The 18,603-nt window shown below is 39.9% G+C and overlaps 4 protein-coding genes across 8 annotated transcripts in view; 1 reads left to right on the top strand and 3 right to left on the bottom strand.

The window, feature by feature from the left end:
* Lapsyn (Leucine-rich repeat activity-regulated protein at synapses) overlaps positions 1–5,366 on the bottom strand; it is a 62,525-nt gene extending 57,159 nt beyond the window's left edge. The window contains exon 1 of one of the 2 annotated variants that reach the window (XM_076435911.1): positions 5,224–5,366. In XM_076435911.1, the coding sequence (XP_076292026.1) occupies positions 5,224–5,263 (40 nt within the window). In that variant the 5' untranslated portion in view covers positions 5,264–5,366. The remainder of the gene's footprint in view (positions 1–5,223) is intronic. The other variant, XM_076435912.1, reaches the window with a different exon arrangement.
* A 759-nt stretch (positions 5,367–6,125) lies between these two features.
* LOC143214632 (short-chain dehydrogenase/reductase family 16C member 6) lies at positions 6,126–12,572 on the top strand. 3 transcript variants are annotated; one of them, XM_076435914.1, is made up of 8 exons: positions 9,819–10,084; positions 10,171–10,445; positions 10,614–10,790; positions 10,857–11,033; positions 11,106–11,255; positions 11,322–11,572; positions 11,636–11,761; positions 11,824–12,572. In XM_076435914.1, the coding sequence occupies exons 2-8, from the start codon at positions 10,443–10,445 to the stop codon at positions 11,888–11,890; spliced, it is 951 nt and encodes a 316-aa protein (XP_076292029.1). In that variant the 5' UTR covers positions 9,819–10,084; positions 10,171–10,442; the 3' UTR covers positions 11,891–12,572. The 3 variants fall into 3 exon arrangements, with proteins under 3 accessions (XP_076292030.1, XP_076292029.1, XP_076292028.1); XM_076435915.1 differs by lacking the exons at positions 9,819–10,084; positions 10,171–10,445 and adding an exon at positions 6,126–6,325 and having other exon boundaries at positions 11,824–12,571; XM_076435913.1 differs by having other exon boundaries at positions 9,819–10,445.
* LOC143214633 (NADH dehydrogenase [ubiquinone] 1 alpha subcomplex subunit 1-like) lies at positions 9,223–9,835 on the bottom strand. The gene is made up of 3 exons (XM_076435917.1): positions 9,693–9,835; positions 9,450–9,536; positions 9,223–9,330 (listed from the first exon to the last, which is right to left on the bottom strand). Exons 1-3 carry the CDS (start codon positions 9,792–9,794, stop codon positions 9,304–9,306), a joined length of 216 nt encoding a protein of 71 aa, XP_076292032.1. The 5' UTR covers positions 9,795–9,835; the 3' UTR covers positions 9,223–9,303.
* A 143-nt stretch (positions 12,573–12,715) lies between the features above and the next one.
* Positions 12,716–17,936, bottom strand: Sym (symplekin scaffold protein). 2 transcript variants are annotated; one of them, XM_076435905.1, is made up of 16 exons: positions 17,552–17,936; positions 17,145–17,341; positions 16,841–17,074; positions 16,482–16,768; positions 16,183–16,412; positions 15,926–16,111; positions 15,413–15,855; positions 15,077–15,349; positions 14,820–15,003; positions 14,512–14,753; positions 14,266–14,444; positions 14,036–14,196; positions 13,817–13,952; positions 13,374–13,738; positions 13,209–13,286; positions 12,716–13,104 (listed from the first exon to the last, which is right to left on the bottom strand). In XM_076435905.1, exons 1-16 carry the CDS (start codon positions 17,603–17,605, stop codon positions 13,018–13,020), a joined length of 3,336 nt encoding a protein of 1,111 aa, XP_076292020.1. In that variant the 5' UTR covers positions 17,606–17,936; the 3' UTR covers positions 12,716–13,017. The 2 variants fall into 2 exon arrangements, 1 of the variants encoding a protein (XP_076292020.1); XR_013010186.1 differs by lacking the exon at positions 12,716–13,104 and having other exon boundaries at positions 13,374–13,466; positions 13,591–13,738.
* Between the last annotated feature and the right edge of the window lie 667 nt (positions 17,937–18,603).

Genomic DNA, 18,603 nt, shown 5'->3' with positions numbered 1-18,603 from the left:
TTAAAGAAATGAAGGTGACCTTGATATCTCTAAAAAAAATCACATAAAAACAAAAATATTTTTTGTATCGTGTGAGCCCCACTGAACCATTCAACTTTGTCTTTCAGACATTTGACGTATCTTTAAAAACAACAAAGATATTTGAGGTGGCAACGTTAGGTGACTCACCCTGTATGTATATGAATATTTATCCCCTTCGATCAAGGAGAAGAGAAGGATTAGGACAGACACAAAAAAGACCTAATTCTAAATTGGTAGCATTGTAACGATCAATTTCTCCGACTTCCAACTCCTCTATTTTACGAACATCCCAACAGCCACCGAGAAATGTAGCACACATTTTCACAGTCTCCGGAGTCCTTGCCGTTGCAGAAGCACGGTGACCTAAAATTTCCGTTCTTTTGTCACCGTCTGCCTGAGCACGTGTACACCAGATCCCTGTTTGGTCCGTGCAATTATTGAATTCATTCATAAATCGTGTCTCCCCGGAACAATCCTCGATAACGAATATAAAACTCCCTTTTCGTTCTCCCATTGCCGGAGACCGTGCTAAATTCTTGCTCCAGATCTCCCGTCATCGCCAACATCCATATCCATCCTCTCTCTAAGATTACGTAGAAGTGGAAAAGAGCATAATTGTATCTGGAAGAAAATCGTGGAGGAAAAAGTATCTTTGGTGCTACAGCCCTTTGGGCCACAGGAGCTTTTGAAGCTCCTTAGCTTCGAAAATCGAGTCTCGAGGTTCGCGTGGCCCATTGGCCGGAATCAGATTTTAATAAAAATGTCTTGCGTCTTGTCCTTTTATCAGCGCTGTGTTCGCTCGCAACCCGATTCGTCATTGAAATTTCCATAAGACGAAACACGCTGCACACGTCACAGAGCTTTTCCTCGGTGAAAGGGCTTCCGCGGCTCGTCAAAGGACGTAATAATACGTCGAGCTTCACGGTTCGGCTCGAACCCGGAGAGTCGAACGCGGCTCCCGGCTGGAAATAAGGAACGGCCTCGAAGAAAAGCACGGCTTCCGGTGGTGACAGCGACGAAACAAAGATGACAGTCGCGAGAGAAAGATGACAACGGTGGAACGAGAAAGATGGATAGCAACAAAACAAAGATGTCTCCAGCTACAAGCTGAAACGCGTGCCGACGCTCACGCGTTACACAATGAAGCAAAAGCAATTATTCTCTTGTACTGTCCCTACCCCGCGAATGGGGACGCGGCGAATGCACAAGGATTATTGCAATTTACCCATGATGCAACTCGGTTTAATTATGCGTTTAAATACGCGGACAAGCGGTGCGTGCCTATATACGCGCCGTCCCTTTTCCGTTCTCGCGAACCCTCGCGCGGCGAACGCTGGGTCCGCACGGACCCGTGTCGTACTACGAAACAACGGATGCTTATAAATCATGCGTTTTGGCCCGAGGAGTGTGCAGGGTGATTTTAGCAACTGGCCCGGGCTATAACTCTGTTTTTATTGCAGATAGGAGAAGAATTGCCGAGCACATTTTGCGTTGTTTATCAAACTCTATCGTCGAACTGTTCGATTTTTTTGCTGAAGCAGTATTGTGGTAGTGGTACAGCGAACTCTGCGTAGCAGGTATGGAATTGTGTATTCATTTGTCAATGCGCGAGCAAGATTTTGAAATCTAAATTTTTCGAAAATGCAGCTTCTCTTGCCTTGAAACAACATTCTATCTAAAAGATCAGTTTCAATAATATGGATTGCAACTTGTCCATGTTGGGTCACAATGGACCCAGCAACCACCGGGGAGAGTTTGAGAGTTAATCAAAGGGGCACCGACCACGTGGATTCGACAGATAAGCAAAACAAACTGGCGTCGAGGATGATGTCCGCGCCACAATGGTTTCAACTTTATATCGGTTTATTTTGCCGTTTCACTGCGAAATATCGACGAGCATATCGTCTAACGCTCGAGTCTAACTATACTTGAAATAAATCGATGGCACGTGATTGGTTTATCGAATTTCGTTTGGACACGGCGCGCCCACTGCGGAGAAAGGTGTCCAGCTAAAAGTAACGGTCGTGATTCGTTAAAAAAAAAGACTGAAAACGAAGACGAAGAATGAAGGAAACCAAAAAATATGTATACAGTATACATATCGGGAATAAAATCCTCCAAACCCCGCTCGAAGTACATAATATTTACAGGAAATTCATGAATATATTCCGGCCAACGAAACCGAAAACCGAGCGCGGCAGAAAGGAAGAACGCGGAAAAATTCCGTGCGCGGGTTCTCGTTTTTCAACAGCGGAATAGCGAGGCAGAGAGATGGCGGATAAAAGTTAACGAATCCCTCCTGCGCCCGCGAATGCGTGCCGGGACTATAATATTTAATACGCGAAAAGGGGCGAGCCGTTCGGACTGAATTCAAAGCGATGGAAATTTTAATTACGCGCGCGAATATTCGGCCCCGTGGAGCCGCGCCGCGCGAACCGACCGAAAGAACGCATCGCTCGCGATTTTCGCAGCGAAGTATTATTTTAATTAAACGCTGCTTTGCTCGCATTCTTTCCGGGTCTTCGCACGGCGAAAGCTGCCGCCCCGATTTCCCGAAGTGCCGATTACTCAAGGCGGTCGCGGCCGACAAGCCCTGCGAAGCCTTGCGATGCTCCGGGAATGCCCCCGATTGCCCCTCGGAGCCACGCCCGGGCCAACTCAGAAAAGAATCTCCTTCGTACCACTACCAATCAAATAAACATAAACTTTCAAGAAAAAATTCAATATGCTTGGTTAAAATTTTGTACGTTTCAGTAGATTAAAAATGAAACCTATGGATAGTGGGCGTGGTTTTGGTGCTCCCGATTTGAACATACTCATCCTAGTGCTCCACGGAGCAATCTGCATATGGCCTACGCTCCACACTCCCCAAAAATCCACAGGCTCTAAAGATTATAATTACTCCCCGTTCTAAATTCTCTGCTCATTATAAAAGAGAAAGAGTCGGTGTCTCGGATGACGAGACCACTATAATAACAGCCAGCGACGAGCCTTCAAGATGTATCGCTTTCAAGATGGCTGACGACAATTTTTATCGTGGCAGTATTTGTGTCTGTCCACGAAATAACCGTGTGTTTACATAACAAACGGCTCCGTTCCCGAAGACAACCGTTGTCTCGTCTGGGTCGTACACGTACGGAAAAACTGTCGTCGGAGAACGATTTATCAACGTGCTCGAAAGAAGATTAGCTCTCCCGAGACGATAAGGACGCCCGTTTGTCCCTCGCTCAAGGAAATGTAATTCTACTCGCTCTTAATACGATCTTCTCTGTTCCGTTCACACAAAAATCCCCTAAGGGACCGCCATTTTCCTGGCCCTGGATGACGCAACCCGAAGGGTTAGAGCAATGATGGCGAATACATTGCAGAAACGAGCAAACACTGATGCTCTCCTGGCAACGGACCTCTCCGAACAAACAAGTCCTGGTCGCAACAATTATTCAAGTGAAAGTCTCTACGGTTTCATTGACTATTTAGTTGTTCCATTATTTGACCATTTAAGGCCAGTAGTCCGCCATCTTAAACGATGTTACATATTATGAATATGCTCTTTTCTAAATATTTTATAATATACATAGTTCGTTATTCTTAAGGATTTCGTTTTCAGAAAGATTGACTACTGGATTGGTGCTGAAATAAAGCACGTTCTCCCTATGTCTCAAAAATGAACTTTAGCAGCCAGGACGACGCGAGACATAAATATTTAAACACACTGTCAGTCTTCATGACGTAGTCCGTTAGACTACACTAAACGTCATTCCGTTCCGTCCCGAAAATGTCATTCTTTCAATTTCACTCGTCTTGTTAAAATGTTTTATATATTCTCTTGTAAAACACGGTACAAAAGTTCTTCGAAATGACGAATAAATCCAAGATGTCGGCCACCGTGTCGAAACGTGATGAATCGACGGACTCGACTGTTTCAAAATTATTCAGGTCGCGACATTCGAGATATGAAATTGAAACGAGACGTTACGCGAAAATTCTTATTCATAGGTGACACTTGTTTTTTCCCGGTACAACGAACAGTATATTGAATGGCGATGTTTACAACGTTCGATCGCATGACTCACTCGGTTAGAATCGATATTGTAACGCGTCGAGCGTCTAAGCATAATACATACATACAATGATCGTAGAATCCTTTCACGATCAAGCTTTCTAGAAGGAATCGATATTTCCCAGGACGAAAGGAGAGTCTAGCGGTACGGGTAATCGGTAATTGCGCGTCGATGCAAGGGGAAAACCGCCGAGCCGAATCGTTTAAGAACCAGGTGTCCTTGGACCGAAAATATCGGCCGAAATCCGCCGGGCTGGGTCCCTACTAAGCGGATTTGCAAGAACAAAATCGCTAAGATAAACGAGCGTTGCTGAGAGAGAAAACGACCGTGAACGATTACGAAACGCGACGCGCGATCAATTTTTCAGGAAACGAAGTCGCAATTCCGTTCGCGTCGAAACTCGTTCGTTTGAAACGTCACGGGACGTCATGGATCTCGTTCGTGTAATACCGAAATATTCGGGGAATAACGCGGAGACACACGGATCTCCATAGAAATAGAACGTGTCGATGGGGATTTCGAATAGTTGAAATCCAATTATCGAAACATTATTTCACGCCACTGTCGAGGTAATGAAACGGACATAAACATTGGGGACAATAGAGTGGGTCAGAAAAGAATTTGCACGTCTATGGATTTGTATGCGAGATGAAAATTGTCGGAATCGGTTACAAGAAATTTCTCTCTTTATTGATTTTAATAAGCTGAAACGAATATATACATTGGTTTCTTTTCATCGACAAATTAATTTTATACACTTCGTCGTTCTAAGTCATATTATTCGGAGAATTCATAATTCCCTTTTACTAAATTGTTTTATTTCGCAAAGGTGGTGTGTACATGTCTTTTAAAAAACATTTTAATCTATATCTACTCATTAAAAGAAGCAGTTTTGAATACCTCATCGAACACAGAATTATGACACGCAAATACTTCTCTGGACTATGTACTATACAGTAGACACCGATGGATGTGGCAGTAAGTGTACCACAAATGTATGAAAAAAAAATGTACGGCTTTGAAATAAGTTTTCGATCGCGGGAGTCTATTTTGCCTGGCTAGAATGGCTAGATCAATGGGGCGATATCGATTACCTCTTCGAGCGAATAATAATCTGTAACGATTCTGGCAACAGACTTACCCATCTTCTTAGCGCGCGGTCCCGGCGAAAAACACCGCATGATCCGGCTTGGTGGTGGATTCCCGTGTCTCGAATTAGGCGAATTCCTATCTTGCGAAGTCCCCAGAGAAAAGTTTCACAGTGTATCGTTCGTAGAGTCGTTCGAGCGACGCGTTTTCGAGCACAGTGTGGTCATGTTGCACCGTTCGCGGAACCAAGCAGTAAACATCGCACAAACCACAACATAGGAAAGAGAGAGCCCAAGGGACGAGACAGGCCCGTCAGAGCATCGTGCGTTATATCCTTGCCCGGAACGAGGAGCAGGTTCCACACTATATCATGATTATACCATTCCCGAGAAAACTGCTCTTCCAGAGTTCCTGAGCACGAGTGGTTTTTACCGTTCCCACATGACTAACAGGTTGACCGTGAACGCCGAGAGACCGAAACTTTCGTCGATACACTATACAACAACACTGCGAAACGCTTGTGAACGCTCGCTCAGCTATAACGGAACAGCTAATTGCACCGTGAAAGGGTAACGCGGGTGAAACAATGGCTAAGTGTCCGAGGACTTGTTGCGGAATGCGTCCGGTTTGAGGATTCGAAGAAATCCTGCGTTGCACGCCGTTCCTTGTATCTCGGAGAGCCTGCTCTGACAAACGTGCCCGCCGGTCCTTTGGAGAAGGAACAAATGCTGGACAGATGCGCGCTTGCAACGCTTGCAACGCTACCCCGGTTTATGGCCAATTCCCGCGCAAATTCGGCTCGACGGGTTTTCGCACGAGTTTCCCCTCGTCCAACGAGAAGCGGCCCCTTGTGCGTGGTTTTTCGGAAACGCTTCGAACGTGCGATCGATCGGAACGAATCGGGAGATCGTAGAAGATCGTGACGTGTCGGACACGATGCTACTTCCGCGACGTCTCGCGCTAGACTGCAGCCCGCTCGCCGAGTCCCAAGTCCCAAGACCGATTTAAAGCACCGCCATAGGCTGCTGAGCGTATCTCGAGCAACGGTGATTTTCCTGCCACTTTTCACTGTGATTGGACCTCAAATCGAACCACGCTATCTGATATTGAGTGATACACGATGACGAACATTATTGTCCACGTTTTTTCACAATGTAAGTTACCACGTTACTGTTTTAATGGTCCTTGTTAATTCGAACATTCAGCGTCTCTTGAGAAATTGACAATAGCAATTTCATTCATTACTGATTCATTACGATCTTTATAACCTATGAAATTTTTGTAAGGTTATTATCTATGTAAAGACAGTTGTCAAGCTTCCTTTCATTCGGGAAGTTGTCGGGCTTCTTTTCATTAAAAAATTTATTGATACTGATTAGACTCCGAATTATTAATGAAAAATATATTTAGCTCTTGTGTCTTGCAATTGATGCACAAAATTTTTATTTTGCATGAAGATCCGGAATCTATTAATGACTAACGACCTGCTTGATAATTTATGTACACGTGTACTTATTAGTGATTTCGCATTATAACACAGCTACTGATTTGCGTAGTAACTGCACATCAAATTGTAGCGCGAAAATTTTTTCAATTAAATGGGGTCAAAATTAACATCTTATTCAGATGAATATTTGATTACATTTTCAATGCCAACTGTCTGCTAGATGTTAAATGGAAGTCGCTTGCCTTATCTGGAGATTATTTCAGCGGAAGCTTGAATTAATTAACGATAAAGTTGTGAAATATTAATGTCTTTGGTTATACTTTATTTATAAGTACCTCTTTTGAGACAAAAGACTTGATAGTGAAATCTTCTTTTAATGCTCGAATTAATTATCTACGAAGTTGCGAAATATTAATGTCTTCATTAATGTTTTATTGTGGGTGAAGTTTTATTTGTTTTCTTCACCCTTAGGGGTTTGAGTCAATTTTGATGATTAAATTAAGCGAGCTGCTATTAAATTAGGAACAACTAAAAGATTAACGCGTCTACAACAAAAAATTGATAAATCAAGCAGTGAATAGTTCTAAACACCCAAAATTATATAGTTGCTAGAATTGTCCGCCGTCTGTGGGTTAAAAGGGGGAACAAGGGTAACGGGAAATGATTTTGTCCACCATATTCTCATAGGCCCCGCGTGGCGGTTAAATTTTGAAAACCTCGAACGTCACGATTGGACGAAAGGGGTCTCGGGTATCGCTGAGCAGAGATGAATAGCAGAATCGATAAATTCTGCTCTCGTTCGACCGAATCTGGCATACCGGCTCAGGAAACGTTTTAAGTTCCGTTAAATCGCTGGAAGTATCTTGGCCACTAAGTGCTTTTATCTGAGAAACAGAGATTATATCCTGCAACGAACAGTAATCGATGAATCAGTATTTAGAGTGATATCTTCTTTATTTTATATCTCGCAAGATCATACGACCTTCGAGTAGAACCATATGTTTCCTATCGAACGTGCAATAATGCACTGACACATATTTCTTGCGGAATATTGCCAATCATTTTATCTAAGAAGTACGATTACTTACAATACACTATCTAGCTCTTTAAAAATTAGTTCCAACACGCAAGAATTAATTGCAACACGTCGATTAGTGCCTTTTTTAAAACAAAGCCTTACATAAACGATATCTCGTATCAGTGGATCATGCTATTATAGTGATGTCATATGATATAATATGTACAGACTATTAACCTGAACAGGAAATTTTCGAGTCGTCATTAGCTACATACAATTTTTTAGAGAGCTATTGAAAATATAAACAAAATCCTTCACATGTGACCTGGTAGAACCTCCTTTGTAGAACGTAATTAAAACCGAAAAAATTGTTTGAGGCTCGTCAGCGAAATTTGGTCACGCGCCTGTTGAATTAACATTGTTTTCTATTCAAACGTCCCAGTGTTCCACTTGAGGCCACGTATTCCGGACGAATAGAGACGAAACAAATTTTTTTGCAATTTTCACATGGCGGTTTAATTAGTCCCGTGATAATCGCTATTAACTCCGCCTGCTTCTCTATTTTCTTCTTTTTTTTATCATCGTTCCCAGTGAAAAATGCACGTACATGTATACCTGTAACGCCCTTTGTATTCCCAGTTCAAAGGCCCGTCCCCTCGGCTGCCTATTGTTCGTTATCTCTGTCTGCTACGCATAGGGGGCGATCTTATATATTTTCGAGGGGTTCAGAACTATAATGGCGTGAAAACAAAGGACATCGACGTCCGGAACACCTGGAGCCTTTTTTCCCTTTAAAAGACTTTCGCGTGCCGCTTCCGAGTTTACCTGAGATGGTGAGAATTTTGGTGCTGCGTGGGTGTGCGGCGCGCGCGTTATATTGGAAAACGGGGCTGAGGAAAATGATTAACGGAAATATCCTTTCCTTTTCTCTCTCTCTCTCTCTTTCTTGCACGGAAATACGAATTCCCGCGAATATTTCTTTTCTTCCCGTACCGTGCCCATGCCCCGTCTGACAACGTGCCGGACGCTCGCTTTGTCCGGCTACCGACACGAAATAACATTCCTTCTGACAGAACTACTTTGCAGTTATTAATTTTTCATTCACAGAGGAGTTCTGTTCCCAATATCCGCGACCGGAACTGCGCGAACCCGCTCCTTGCTTAGACGCAACCCTCAAAGGACAATCTCATCGCAATAAGAGATTATGAGATACACGAAACACCCTTTGAAACGTCTGCGTTACTGTTCTGGCCAATTTATTTCTCCTAACAGGAAAATGTAACGTTGGTGTTTACTCGGACAGGAAATGGTATTCATAGAACGTGGATGGATTTTTCTGAGACTACCTTATATTACTTGGGAATCGCGTTTTTAAATATTCAAGAATTCATGAGGCACATCTTTTTCAGCCAATGTAATTTATATATTACAAATGATTATAAGTATAGATATAATCATTTAGAATGAGATAATGTATCTACACAATTTTGTTACAAAATAATAAAAAAGATACAGAATAAACCTTAGAAAATGTATACATATAACATAATATACAACAGGGTAGACTGAAAGATCGTAACCAGGAGAACATTTTATAAATATGTATTTTATAAATTATTTACATTCGTTATAATAATAATGCTAATACATCATTCGCTGAATTATGTCTATTTATCTGGGATTGTTTCCAGGCCCTGCAAAATACCAATGAATGCATTAGACAAACTCTTTCGATAAAGACTAATCAACAATTTAATGTCATGAGAGCTCAAACAAATTTATCGTTACTGAATGCTGTACTAAAATCACTTACTGATCTTATCCAAGAAGCCCCATTTATATTACCATCTCTCTCATTCATGTTGATATCCCATTCGGTTTCCATATATCTACGCATTGGCTGCAATGCAAAAATAAAGTTTAACTATTACGTGAAATACGAGAAAAAACAATTTATCAGTTAGAGGAGAAACATAAATGAAACATTTTGAGGATTATTTGTTACGTGAAATGTTAGGAGGTTATGTTGCGCACAGTTCGTGTATTTAGTACTCACGTTCCCAAATTGCCATTTTGATATGTAATAAGCAGCTTGTTGTGGAACTGACAATGCAACTCCTATTATAGCTACACTTGGAAGTATTTCGAGCCACCACATTTTAAAGAACTATTTTTTAACTTAAACCTGTCGATTGCAGCTCCAAAATGTCCTCTGTCCGAGTGTACTGTGGGTACACTAAAAGCGTAAACGCGCGCTTGCGTTTACCATCTTTTAAATTACAATGTATTTCTTTTAGCAATTTTGAAATTGAACGATAACGCTGGGATTACAGCATACAAATTTACGATGTAATAAAACGATGGCACGTTGGTTTCAAATGTGTACATGTATACAACTGAAATTAAACAATTTGTAATGCCATTTATTCGTCAGCTGCGAATTAAACGGTACCCTCTTTTCGAAATTTCAATCTTCCGTTTCAATGACCTTCAACTTAACCGGATTTATAACGAATGTTTGTGTCCCATAACAGACATTCAGTTAAAGGTTTGCGAACGGTACGCGTGACAGCGCGCATGGTTTTAGATTTTTGTGAAATCCTCATTTATACATTTCGATTCTCGTTATGAAACATTGGACTGACAATTTGATGAAAATCTTGGATAAATTATCCTCATAACGACACGATACATTATCTTAAAGCTCAAGACGATAATTAATGCAAGATATACATAGACTCCCTTCTTCCGATTGATTAATTCAAATTATTTCCTGATACATTTGAGCTTGCATATTTTCAAGAAAATGGTATGTATATCGCGACAAGTGTTTGTATTCCATAGAAAAAGCGGCATTCAGTGATTATGAATGCTTGAAGTTAATGTGTTATCAGATCCACATCATAATATCAGAAATCAGAGAGAGATCTCATCTAGATTATTATATTTTTTAATGAAATGTACATTCATTTTTCAGGAGGGTCTATGGGAAAGTTTTAGACTACCAAACATACTACTCAGAACATATTCTCTCTCTATCCTTATGATGGATATAATAGAATTTTTTTTTAAGATCTATTTTGAAATTTTAATGTCAATATACAGAACATTCAATCCTGCACCACTGAAAAGTCTACATGGAGAAGTTGCAATGGTAATAGACCCATTCAAACTATTTGAAAATTATATGCATGTATTTTAAATCATTTATTTATCCTAGGTTGTTGGTGCTGGACGTGGGGTAGGCAAAGAACTGGCGATTCATTTATCTAAATTGGGTGCTAGCGTTGCTTGTGTAGACATTGATATAATAAATTGTAATCTCACAGCACAACATGCTTACAGAGCATCAGGTGTAGCAAAACCATATTGTTGTAATATCACTGACAAGGAAGATGCAAGTTCATTATAAATAACATTGTAATATGAGGTAAATTATTATAATAATGAAATTACAAATCAATTACAGGTGGCTCGCATTGCACTTGATATTCAAGACGAATTAGGTAGTGTTACAATGCTCTTTCATTGTTGTGGTGTACCAAGTCCTAGATTGTTGCTTGATGACCAACCTGACCCAGAGGAGATAATTAAAGTGACAGTTCTCAGCCACTTTTGGGTAACTATATCTTACTGTACAATGAACATGTAATAATTTGTAAATTTAAACCATGCATATTTGTAGTTATCGGAATATATTTTACCTCAAATGAAACAAGCCGGCAAGGGTCACATAGTACTTCTGTCTTCTGTGGCTGGTTTATCGGTTGCTGCTACTGGAGTTCCAACATCTACTGCACAGTTTGCTGTTCAAGGATTCGCTGAATCACTTCGTACTAAATTAAGATATACTCAAAGCAACAACATTGCAGTTACCTTAGTCCATATTTACCCATTTATTATAGGTGTAGAAGCAGCTAGCGATATTCGTTTTAGGTATGACTTTGTATTGATAAAAACAGCGATCAAAACAATAATACCTTTTTACTTTTCGTATAGAATACCGAGCTTTTTCGGCACGATACCTGCCGTGGAAGCAGCTAAGAAAATTGTGGACGGAGTTCGTCGAAATTATATGGAGTTCAGCATACCTGCGTATTTGCTGTTTATGGGACACGTCTTGAGGTAAGAATACACTTGATATATAATCAATTATCTTGCATGCATCTAACATTTCTTATTTTCAGAATTCTTCCGAAAAAGGCATCGTTCATGTTGCGTGAATTACTAGATACTGGAGTTGATTTTGTATAATGTTTTATCGATTTTGCATTGTAAGGAAATGTAGGCAAGAAATTTCAGATTTGTATAACAAAGAAAATTTTATTTGTTTTTTTTTACATCGTTCGATTTCTGAAGTGCCTTCCAGTAATGTAATGTTTAAAAATTTCTGTTTCGTAATTCAGTATCGTATACGAGAGTATTTACAGAAGACACACATGTGGAGTAATTACGAGTCGATAGAATAGCTCACTAATTAATGCAGGAACAAACAAACACACACACACACAATGTATAAAACATGATAAACGCATTGATGGCACTTCATATTTTGGTATAAATCAGAAACTAAAAGATAGTCGTCATACTTACTGTTTGAGACTGACATCTGTAAAATCGAATGTAGCTCTAAGTTAATAGTAAGCAATTTGGGTATGTACACAACGTAAATCACATATATTTTGTGCAATAGATAGAAAATTTTATCACACTTTGTATCGAAAGAATGGTCTATGTACATGATATTACGACAATTCAACGTGACAAAATATTTATTGTTTTTTGTTCGATATATAGTGTACGATACTTTTAACTGTGTATCCAGTGCTGTGTACAAAATATGTACAAATTTGTAATTTCTTAATAACATCTGCATTTGTTCTAACAATATTTATATATATTTCATGAAAGTATTAATAAATATATTTTTACAAATATAAATTTTCGATTATTAGCAATCCTGTATGATCCCTGTTGAAATGAAAAAAAAACAAATTATGTTTGTACAAATATTGATTGTGGCGCTCGCAAAGCCAAAAAATGATCTTCGATACAATTACTTTTTATATGTAATGAAGAATGTACTATACCGTGAGATTATAATTATAATTATAGGTGTGTTATAACACACCTATATATGAACATTGACTCATGATGATCTATTTACAAAACCAACTTAAATCAACTCGATTCTCAAGAAAAGAACTGTAAATCCGAGAGTTATGTACATTCTGCGAGCGAGCCCAAGAATACGTGAATCTAATGTTTTAGATATACCACGGTCTATAAACAAAAATATTTATGATTTACAGTGTGAATTCGTTAAAGTTGGGGCAATCTGTCGATGATGATTCAGATCCCAACACTGGAATAAGTTTATGCTAATCTAAACCAGGTGGTGCTGGTTCTGAAACATCAGTTTCCATCGATTCTGGTTTTTGTTCGATCGGATAATCACCGGGTGGTGCCTGCAAGAAATTCGAGGAAAGCTGTTTGGATCAGTTCATATATTTATTTTGTTTTTACGATAATATAAAGATTTAATTCTTTATATACAAGCATTTTTACTCACAATATCAAATTCATCATGCATGTCGCAAGGCGATTTACCCTGAATAACGTCCATAATCGATTGTGGAATGTGCGCTTTCTATAAAACAATTCAATTTTTTTTACATATATACACAGGTCAACTTTCATGATTGATAAAATATTGAAAACGTAAAAATAAAATTACCTGATTCTCGGCAAAGGCTTCAACGTGCGCTAACAACGGAGCGCGCAAATTACTGGCCATCTTTAACGCTTCAGCCAACTGCGTTGGAGGAAGCTGTAAAATGACAGCGAAACTTTGTGGTTGCGTTCGTTCACAGCACTTGACAAAACCTTCCCAAACTTTTGGCTGCTTCCAAACTTGTTTGAGAATCAATCGCTGAAGTATGTTCATAACGAACCCGCTTAATCTTGGGTACAATGCTAAACTTTGTATCACTGTGCGCATTAACAATGTTGGTAGCGGTGTCATCTCCATCAAATGTTGCATGACAACGGCCACTGTTTCTTGCGTGTACACTTGCTTCTCTGCGAAGCAGAGCGATGTTGCTGGAAAACAATATCGTCAAAAAAATGTTGCACCGAAAACCGTTGTTTTCTAGCAATCAACAGTGAACATTATCACACCTTTTATAATTGTTTTTAATTCTGCTTTACTTGAATCTATATTATGCAGGGCAATTAATAATTCAGCGGGTGTAATGGGGGACGTATGAGGTACACCACTGTCATTATTATGCGTTCCCAGTAACCTGTTGAACACCTGTGAAAGGATCACCAAACCATTAGCATTCGATCTTGAGTTAAATTTGCATATGCAAGTTCCACCATGAACGAAACGGTTACCTCTTTCACAACAATGGGATTTAATTTTATTAGTTTTGGGAGGGCGGCTATAACTTCTTTCTTTGTCAAACCGTTTAAGACCGGTATCAGGAATCGAACATCGGACACCCTGGTCTGATAAAGCTCTCGCACCCTTGCGACCAACTCTGCGCTTGGTGCAGCTAAATGTAAAATAATACGGTAAAATATCGCAAGACTGACGCATTACGTGAAATTATAAAGTTACATACACTTCTCTGTAAGTATATGGATAATCCTCGTAACCAGCGTCTCTGCTCCTTTCGGACAATTCTCAACTAACGCCAGTAACTGTGGACTGCCCATTCCTAGAGACCTCACTGGTCCTTCGACTAATCGCAGAACTATGCGCTTCACATCTGCGCTCATCGACGTGTAAACTCTCGCCAACCTAAAAGGGTTAAAAGAGTTGTTAACAAAAATTCACTGTTATGTTCAATATATTATTTACCACTCACTCATGGATCAAATCTTGATGTTCGCTCAGTAATGCGAGATACAATCCCAGACAAGCTCTTGTAGTCGACTCTGTCCACAGTGTTTCTACTTGCGGTCTACCTCGATCCTGCCCAAACACTATTTCCGGTGGGGTGTGAAGTCGTAAGAAACCCAAATACAGAACTGCATACTCCTCTATAAGTTTGCTCAACTCAGGACGGCTGTATAGCTCGCAAACTAATTGTATTGCAGCTTCCCTTATCTAAATGTAAACAGAAGATTAAGAGCTGGAAACTGTTTCAAACAGTGTTCTCTAAAGATTGCTTACAGTGTTGTTTTCGTGTCCAGTATGGCACAATAGGACATTCAAGAAGACTAATTGCTTCGTAGGTCTACGAATAACCATTTCCTTCAGCAACTGCAACGGCGCCAGTCCTCTGGTCTCATCGGAAGACACCATTTTTAAGGCCTCTACGGCGTCTTCCGTAATTAGGGGAGCTTCCAGATATAGCCTACTCTCAAACACGCAAACAATCAATATTTACTGATAAATATATACCAAATAATGATCAATGCATCTGTTACCTGTTTAACAACGTATCCCGATCTTTCCCTTGAACCAAATCAATCGCCGACACCAAAGTGCACAACAGGAAGTTGTACGCTTGATGCGGCGCTTCTTGAGGCTTCGTGCATAGTGTGGTCCTTCTCTGGAAACCTTGAAGTAACGCATACTCTTCGTACAACCAGCCTAAAGCTAAATCTAAACGATTTCTCATGTCGTCGGTGATGTATCGTAGCACAGCCTCCTTAATATAGGGGTTAAACGTTGCGGCTAAAGTTGTTAAAATCTTGGACCTATCACGAAATAATAGTAATTAAATTCCAGTTTATAAATATTTTTTAACAAAATTGATTTACCGTATGGCTGCGACACCACCAAATACAGCTGTTTTCTCGGACGAGAGGATTCTGTTAACCGCCATTAGTAACATTTTCTCTTTCACTTCTTTCGACAATGGTTTCGTAATTTCGGATAACTTCAAAGCTTTTAGACGGTTTCTCGCTTTAGCCAGCGACTTTTCGTGAGCCTCCAGAGAAGCTTTTGCTTCTTTCTCTTTCTCCCTGTCTTTCTCGCGCTTTCTTTCACGCTTCGCCTCTGCTACGCTGATAGTAGGATTCTTTATCAAATCCTCCATAACCGCATCTTCGTCCTTAGCTTCTTTCTTCTTTTTCGCTTTCGCTTGCTTGATCTGTGCGGATAACAATTTAGCGATTGTTTGCCGCTGAATGCTGATGTCGGTTGTCGAGGTCGGTTGATATTCTCTTTGGAAGATCGTTGTCATCGAGTCTGGCACCCAGGCCTGCAAATAAAATATATTTTAACAGGAACGACTCTAAGCTAATGATCTTCGTAAGAGAAACGTTCTTTACCATGCTATCCATTACTAAATCTGTAGCGATCTCTACACTTAATCTGTCAGAAATAAAACTCTCTGATAGTTCTAACAACTCCGGTAATTTCGGGGGTGGTACAGGGGTGGGAACAACTTCCGGTTCATCCGGTATTAAGGGAGCTTCAACTTTAAGGCGTTTCGCAGCAGAAGCAGCAGCCGCTTCCTAAAAATGATATGCGTTACTACCGAAGATTCTTGATTGTCACTCCTGATTCGTGTTAATAACGAATTTACTTGTTGCCGCTTTTTCATGCGCCGGATGTCCTCCGGTTTCGGATAGGACTTGATTATCTCTTGTTCTTTCGCTCCCAGTTGAGTCAATTGTTTAGCTATAGTAGACGCGAATTCTATACTAGCGGGGTGCTTCATTAGACCTAATAAAGTTAATTTTAGTTGCTTCTGTACACTAGTTACTTGAGAGTCGGACAACGTCGGAGGTAAGTCATTTTGCAGTCTTTGCAGAGCTGTAAATTGAACGTGTGAGTCACCAGATCTATACAAGAAAATAACTATTGCCTATGTCGTATAGGTACCTTGTATTACTCCCGGCATAAATTGGGGCCTTGTTTTAGCAATGAATGCCAGGGAGCCCATACATGTCATTAAATTAACGCTGCTAACGTGAGGAGATCCGTGAAATTTAATTAACAAATCCATCACGTCGTTAGCTTCCTCTTCTAGCTTTCGTCTACGGGCTATCTTTAAAGTTAATGGAATATCTTCTAAAGAAAAATCGTCTGGCTTCTTCTGCGAATCTGGATCCGGGTATGTTTGTATTAAAACAACACCCTCGAGAAACTTGACAGCTTGCGTCCTAATACTGAAATATAAAACAAGTTAATAATTGAAACTGACAGAGTCGATCGAAATAACAATAAGAAAATCGTTTTACCCATCATTGTCACTATCTATCATATTTATAATTTGTATTTTGAGTGCACTGAGTTGACCCCAAGCTACTTCCATTTCTGGAGTAACTGTAGTGGCAACAGATATCCATTTCAACGCCGATCTCAGTATTCTACCACTGGCTCTCAGAGCTCGTTTAGCCACAGCCGACGAATCGTCAGAAACTAGTCTTAAAAGTATTTGAACTACACGCGGAATTATTTCTGGTTGTTTTACTCTGCAAATTAAACAATCACACAGTCAATAAATCCCACATGTTATAATGATTACATTTAATAAAAAATTACCCTGCTTCTTCTATGAAGCCTGTCACTGTTTTTCTAACTTCCGCATTTCTATCTAAGGAGAATTGCAAGGCCTCGTCCAAGTATAAAGGAAGTAACTGCGGTTCCTTGTTTATTAAGATCTCTTGGACTTTACATAAATTTGAGACTTTCACGTCCTCCGCTGGACTCAAGGAAGCCTCGTTTAACCATTCGACTATCTGCAATTGTTAATGCAAAATAAAATAAACAATTTTGATATTTCAGAGTAACTGTTCGTAAACAGCTTGTCGTGTAGAGGAACTCAAAGATTCTTTCCAATAAGTAAGTCGAACATTTTGAAGGCGATCGTTACAAATGCATAAAATATATGAATTGATTGTTTGTGTATTCATAAGAAAAAAACATCTCTTAGAGGTTATGACACTAACCAAATCACCCGGTCCCTTTTCCGACTCTGATCTTCTATGTAATCGAGGATCCATATTATATTTCTATATGAACACGTCAAAATGAAACGTGTACAAAGATTATCGTAAAAAAAAGCTGTCAGGCGATTCGTGTGCCGCAGCTCCGGTACGCTATGGCTATATGGCTTACGCGTATGTATCGCATATGTTAGGCCTATTTCGGAGACTAAGAATTTTCCCTATAATGAAACAAAAGCCTGCGTTGTCTTTACGAGAGTTTTACCGATATCCTGTTCGGAATTCTAAGTCAACAAACTATAAAAGTTGTCTCGACATCCGACAAAATCGTTTCCGTTGCCGTCTTGACATTTTTAGTTTTTACCATAGAGTATAGCTGAGTATAGCAGAGTAAATATATAGTTTGGTTTTAGTAGTCTAATAATAGTCTACACTGTAGGCTCTACAGTTTATCGGCGAGCGCTACAGAGTGGCTCAAAAATGTTGTACTTCTTTGAAAGGGATGATTCCTGAGATCATTTGTATATAAATATTAATTTTTTCCTTTACGAAAATGTTTTCCGCGGTTTTTGAGGGTCCTGTTGAGCGTTGCGTTGCCATTGGCTGGGCCAGAATCTGCCCGCTGCAGCCACGCTCTGATTGGTCCGTGTTTTTCTTAAATAACCCTGAATAACCCCTACAATATATAACTTCAGGAATCAGTCCTTCCAAAGTAGTACGACATTTCTAAGACACCCTGTATAATCTTTTTGCGTCTGAGAAGTGGGAAATTGAATTTCGTATTGCTAATTTCGAGTCCCTTCAATGACTTCAGAAATTAGCACCTCCAAAGCAGTATGACATTTTTGGGACGCCCTGTATAATCTTTTCGCGTCCGAGAAGCGGGAAATTGAATTTCGTATCGTCAATTTCGAGTTTTAGATCGTAAAAACACGAAATAACTTCGTCGCAAACGGTTTTACGTAACGCTGCTTTTGCAATAATGGCAGATAAAAACTTGTACTGGAATCAAGAATTTTTATTTATCGTATAATTTGAGTTTGTTGATGTCGCAC

Source organism: Lasioglossum baleicum, chromosome 12 (genome assembly GCF_051020765.1).
Source record: "Lasioglossum baleicum chromosome 12, iyLasBale1, whole genome shotgun sequence".
In the NCBI taxonomy this organism is placed as follows: domain Eukaryota; kingdom Metazoa; phylum Arthropoda; class Insecta; order Hymenoptera; family Halictidae; genus Lasioglossum; species Lasioglossum baleicum.
Note: the sequence above shows the minus strand (reverse complement) of the source record. Positions and strands in the feature narration are given on the sequence as shown.

Bases quoted from the DNA above. Each gene is read 5' to 3' on its own strand.
- LOC143214633 (XM_076435917.1), bottom strand. From the start codon at position 9,794: ATGTGGTGGCTCGAAATACTTCCAAGTGTAGCTATAATAGGAGTTGCA. The intron at 9,537-9,692 runs GTGAGTACTAAA...TTTGCATTGCAG, and splicing joins CAAAATGGCAATTTGGGAAC to CCAATGCGTAGATATATGGA. The intron at 9,331-9,449 runs GTAAGTGATTTT...GGTATTTTGCAG, and splicing joins GGGCTTCTTGGATAAGATCA to GGCCTGGAAACAATCCCAGA.
- LOC143214632 (XM_076435914.1), top strand. The intron at 11,573-11,635 runs GTATGACTTTGT...CTTTTCGTATAG, and splicing joins GCTAGCGATATTCGTTTTAG to AATACCGAGCTTTTTCGGCA. The intron at 11,762-11,823 runs GTAAGAATACAC...TCTTATTTTCAG, and splicing joins TTTATGGGACACGTCTTGAG to AATTCTTCCGAAAAAGGCAT.
- Sym (XM_076435905.1), bottom strand. From the start codon at position 17,605: ATGGATCCTCGATTACATAGAAGATCAGAGTCGGAAAAGGGACCGGGT. The intron at 16,769-16,840 runs GTAAAACGATTT...TTTATATTTCAG, and splicing joins ATAGATAGTGACAATGATGG to TATTAGGACGCAAGCTGTCA. The intron at 14,197-14,265 runs GTATGTAACTTT...TTTTACATTTAG, and splicing joins CCATATACTTACAGAGAAGT to CTGCACCAAGCGCAGAGTTG.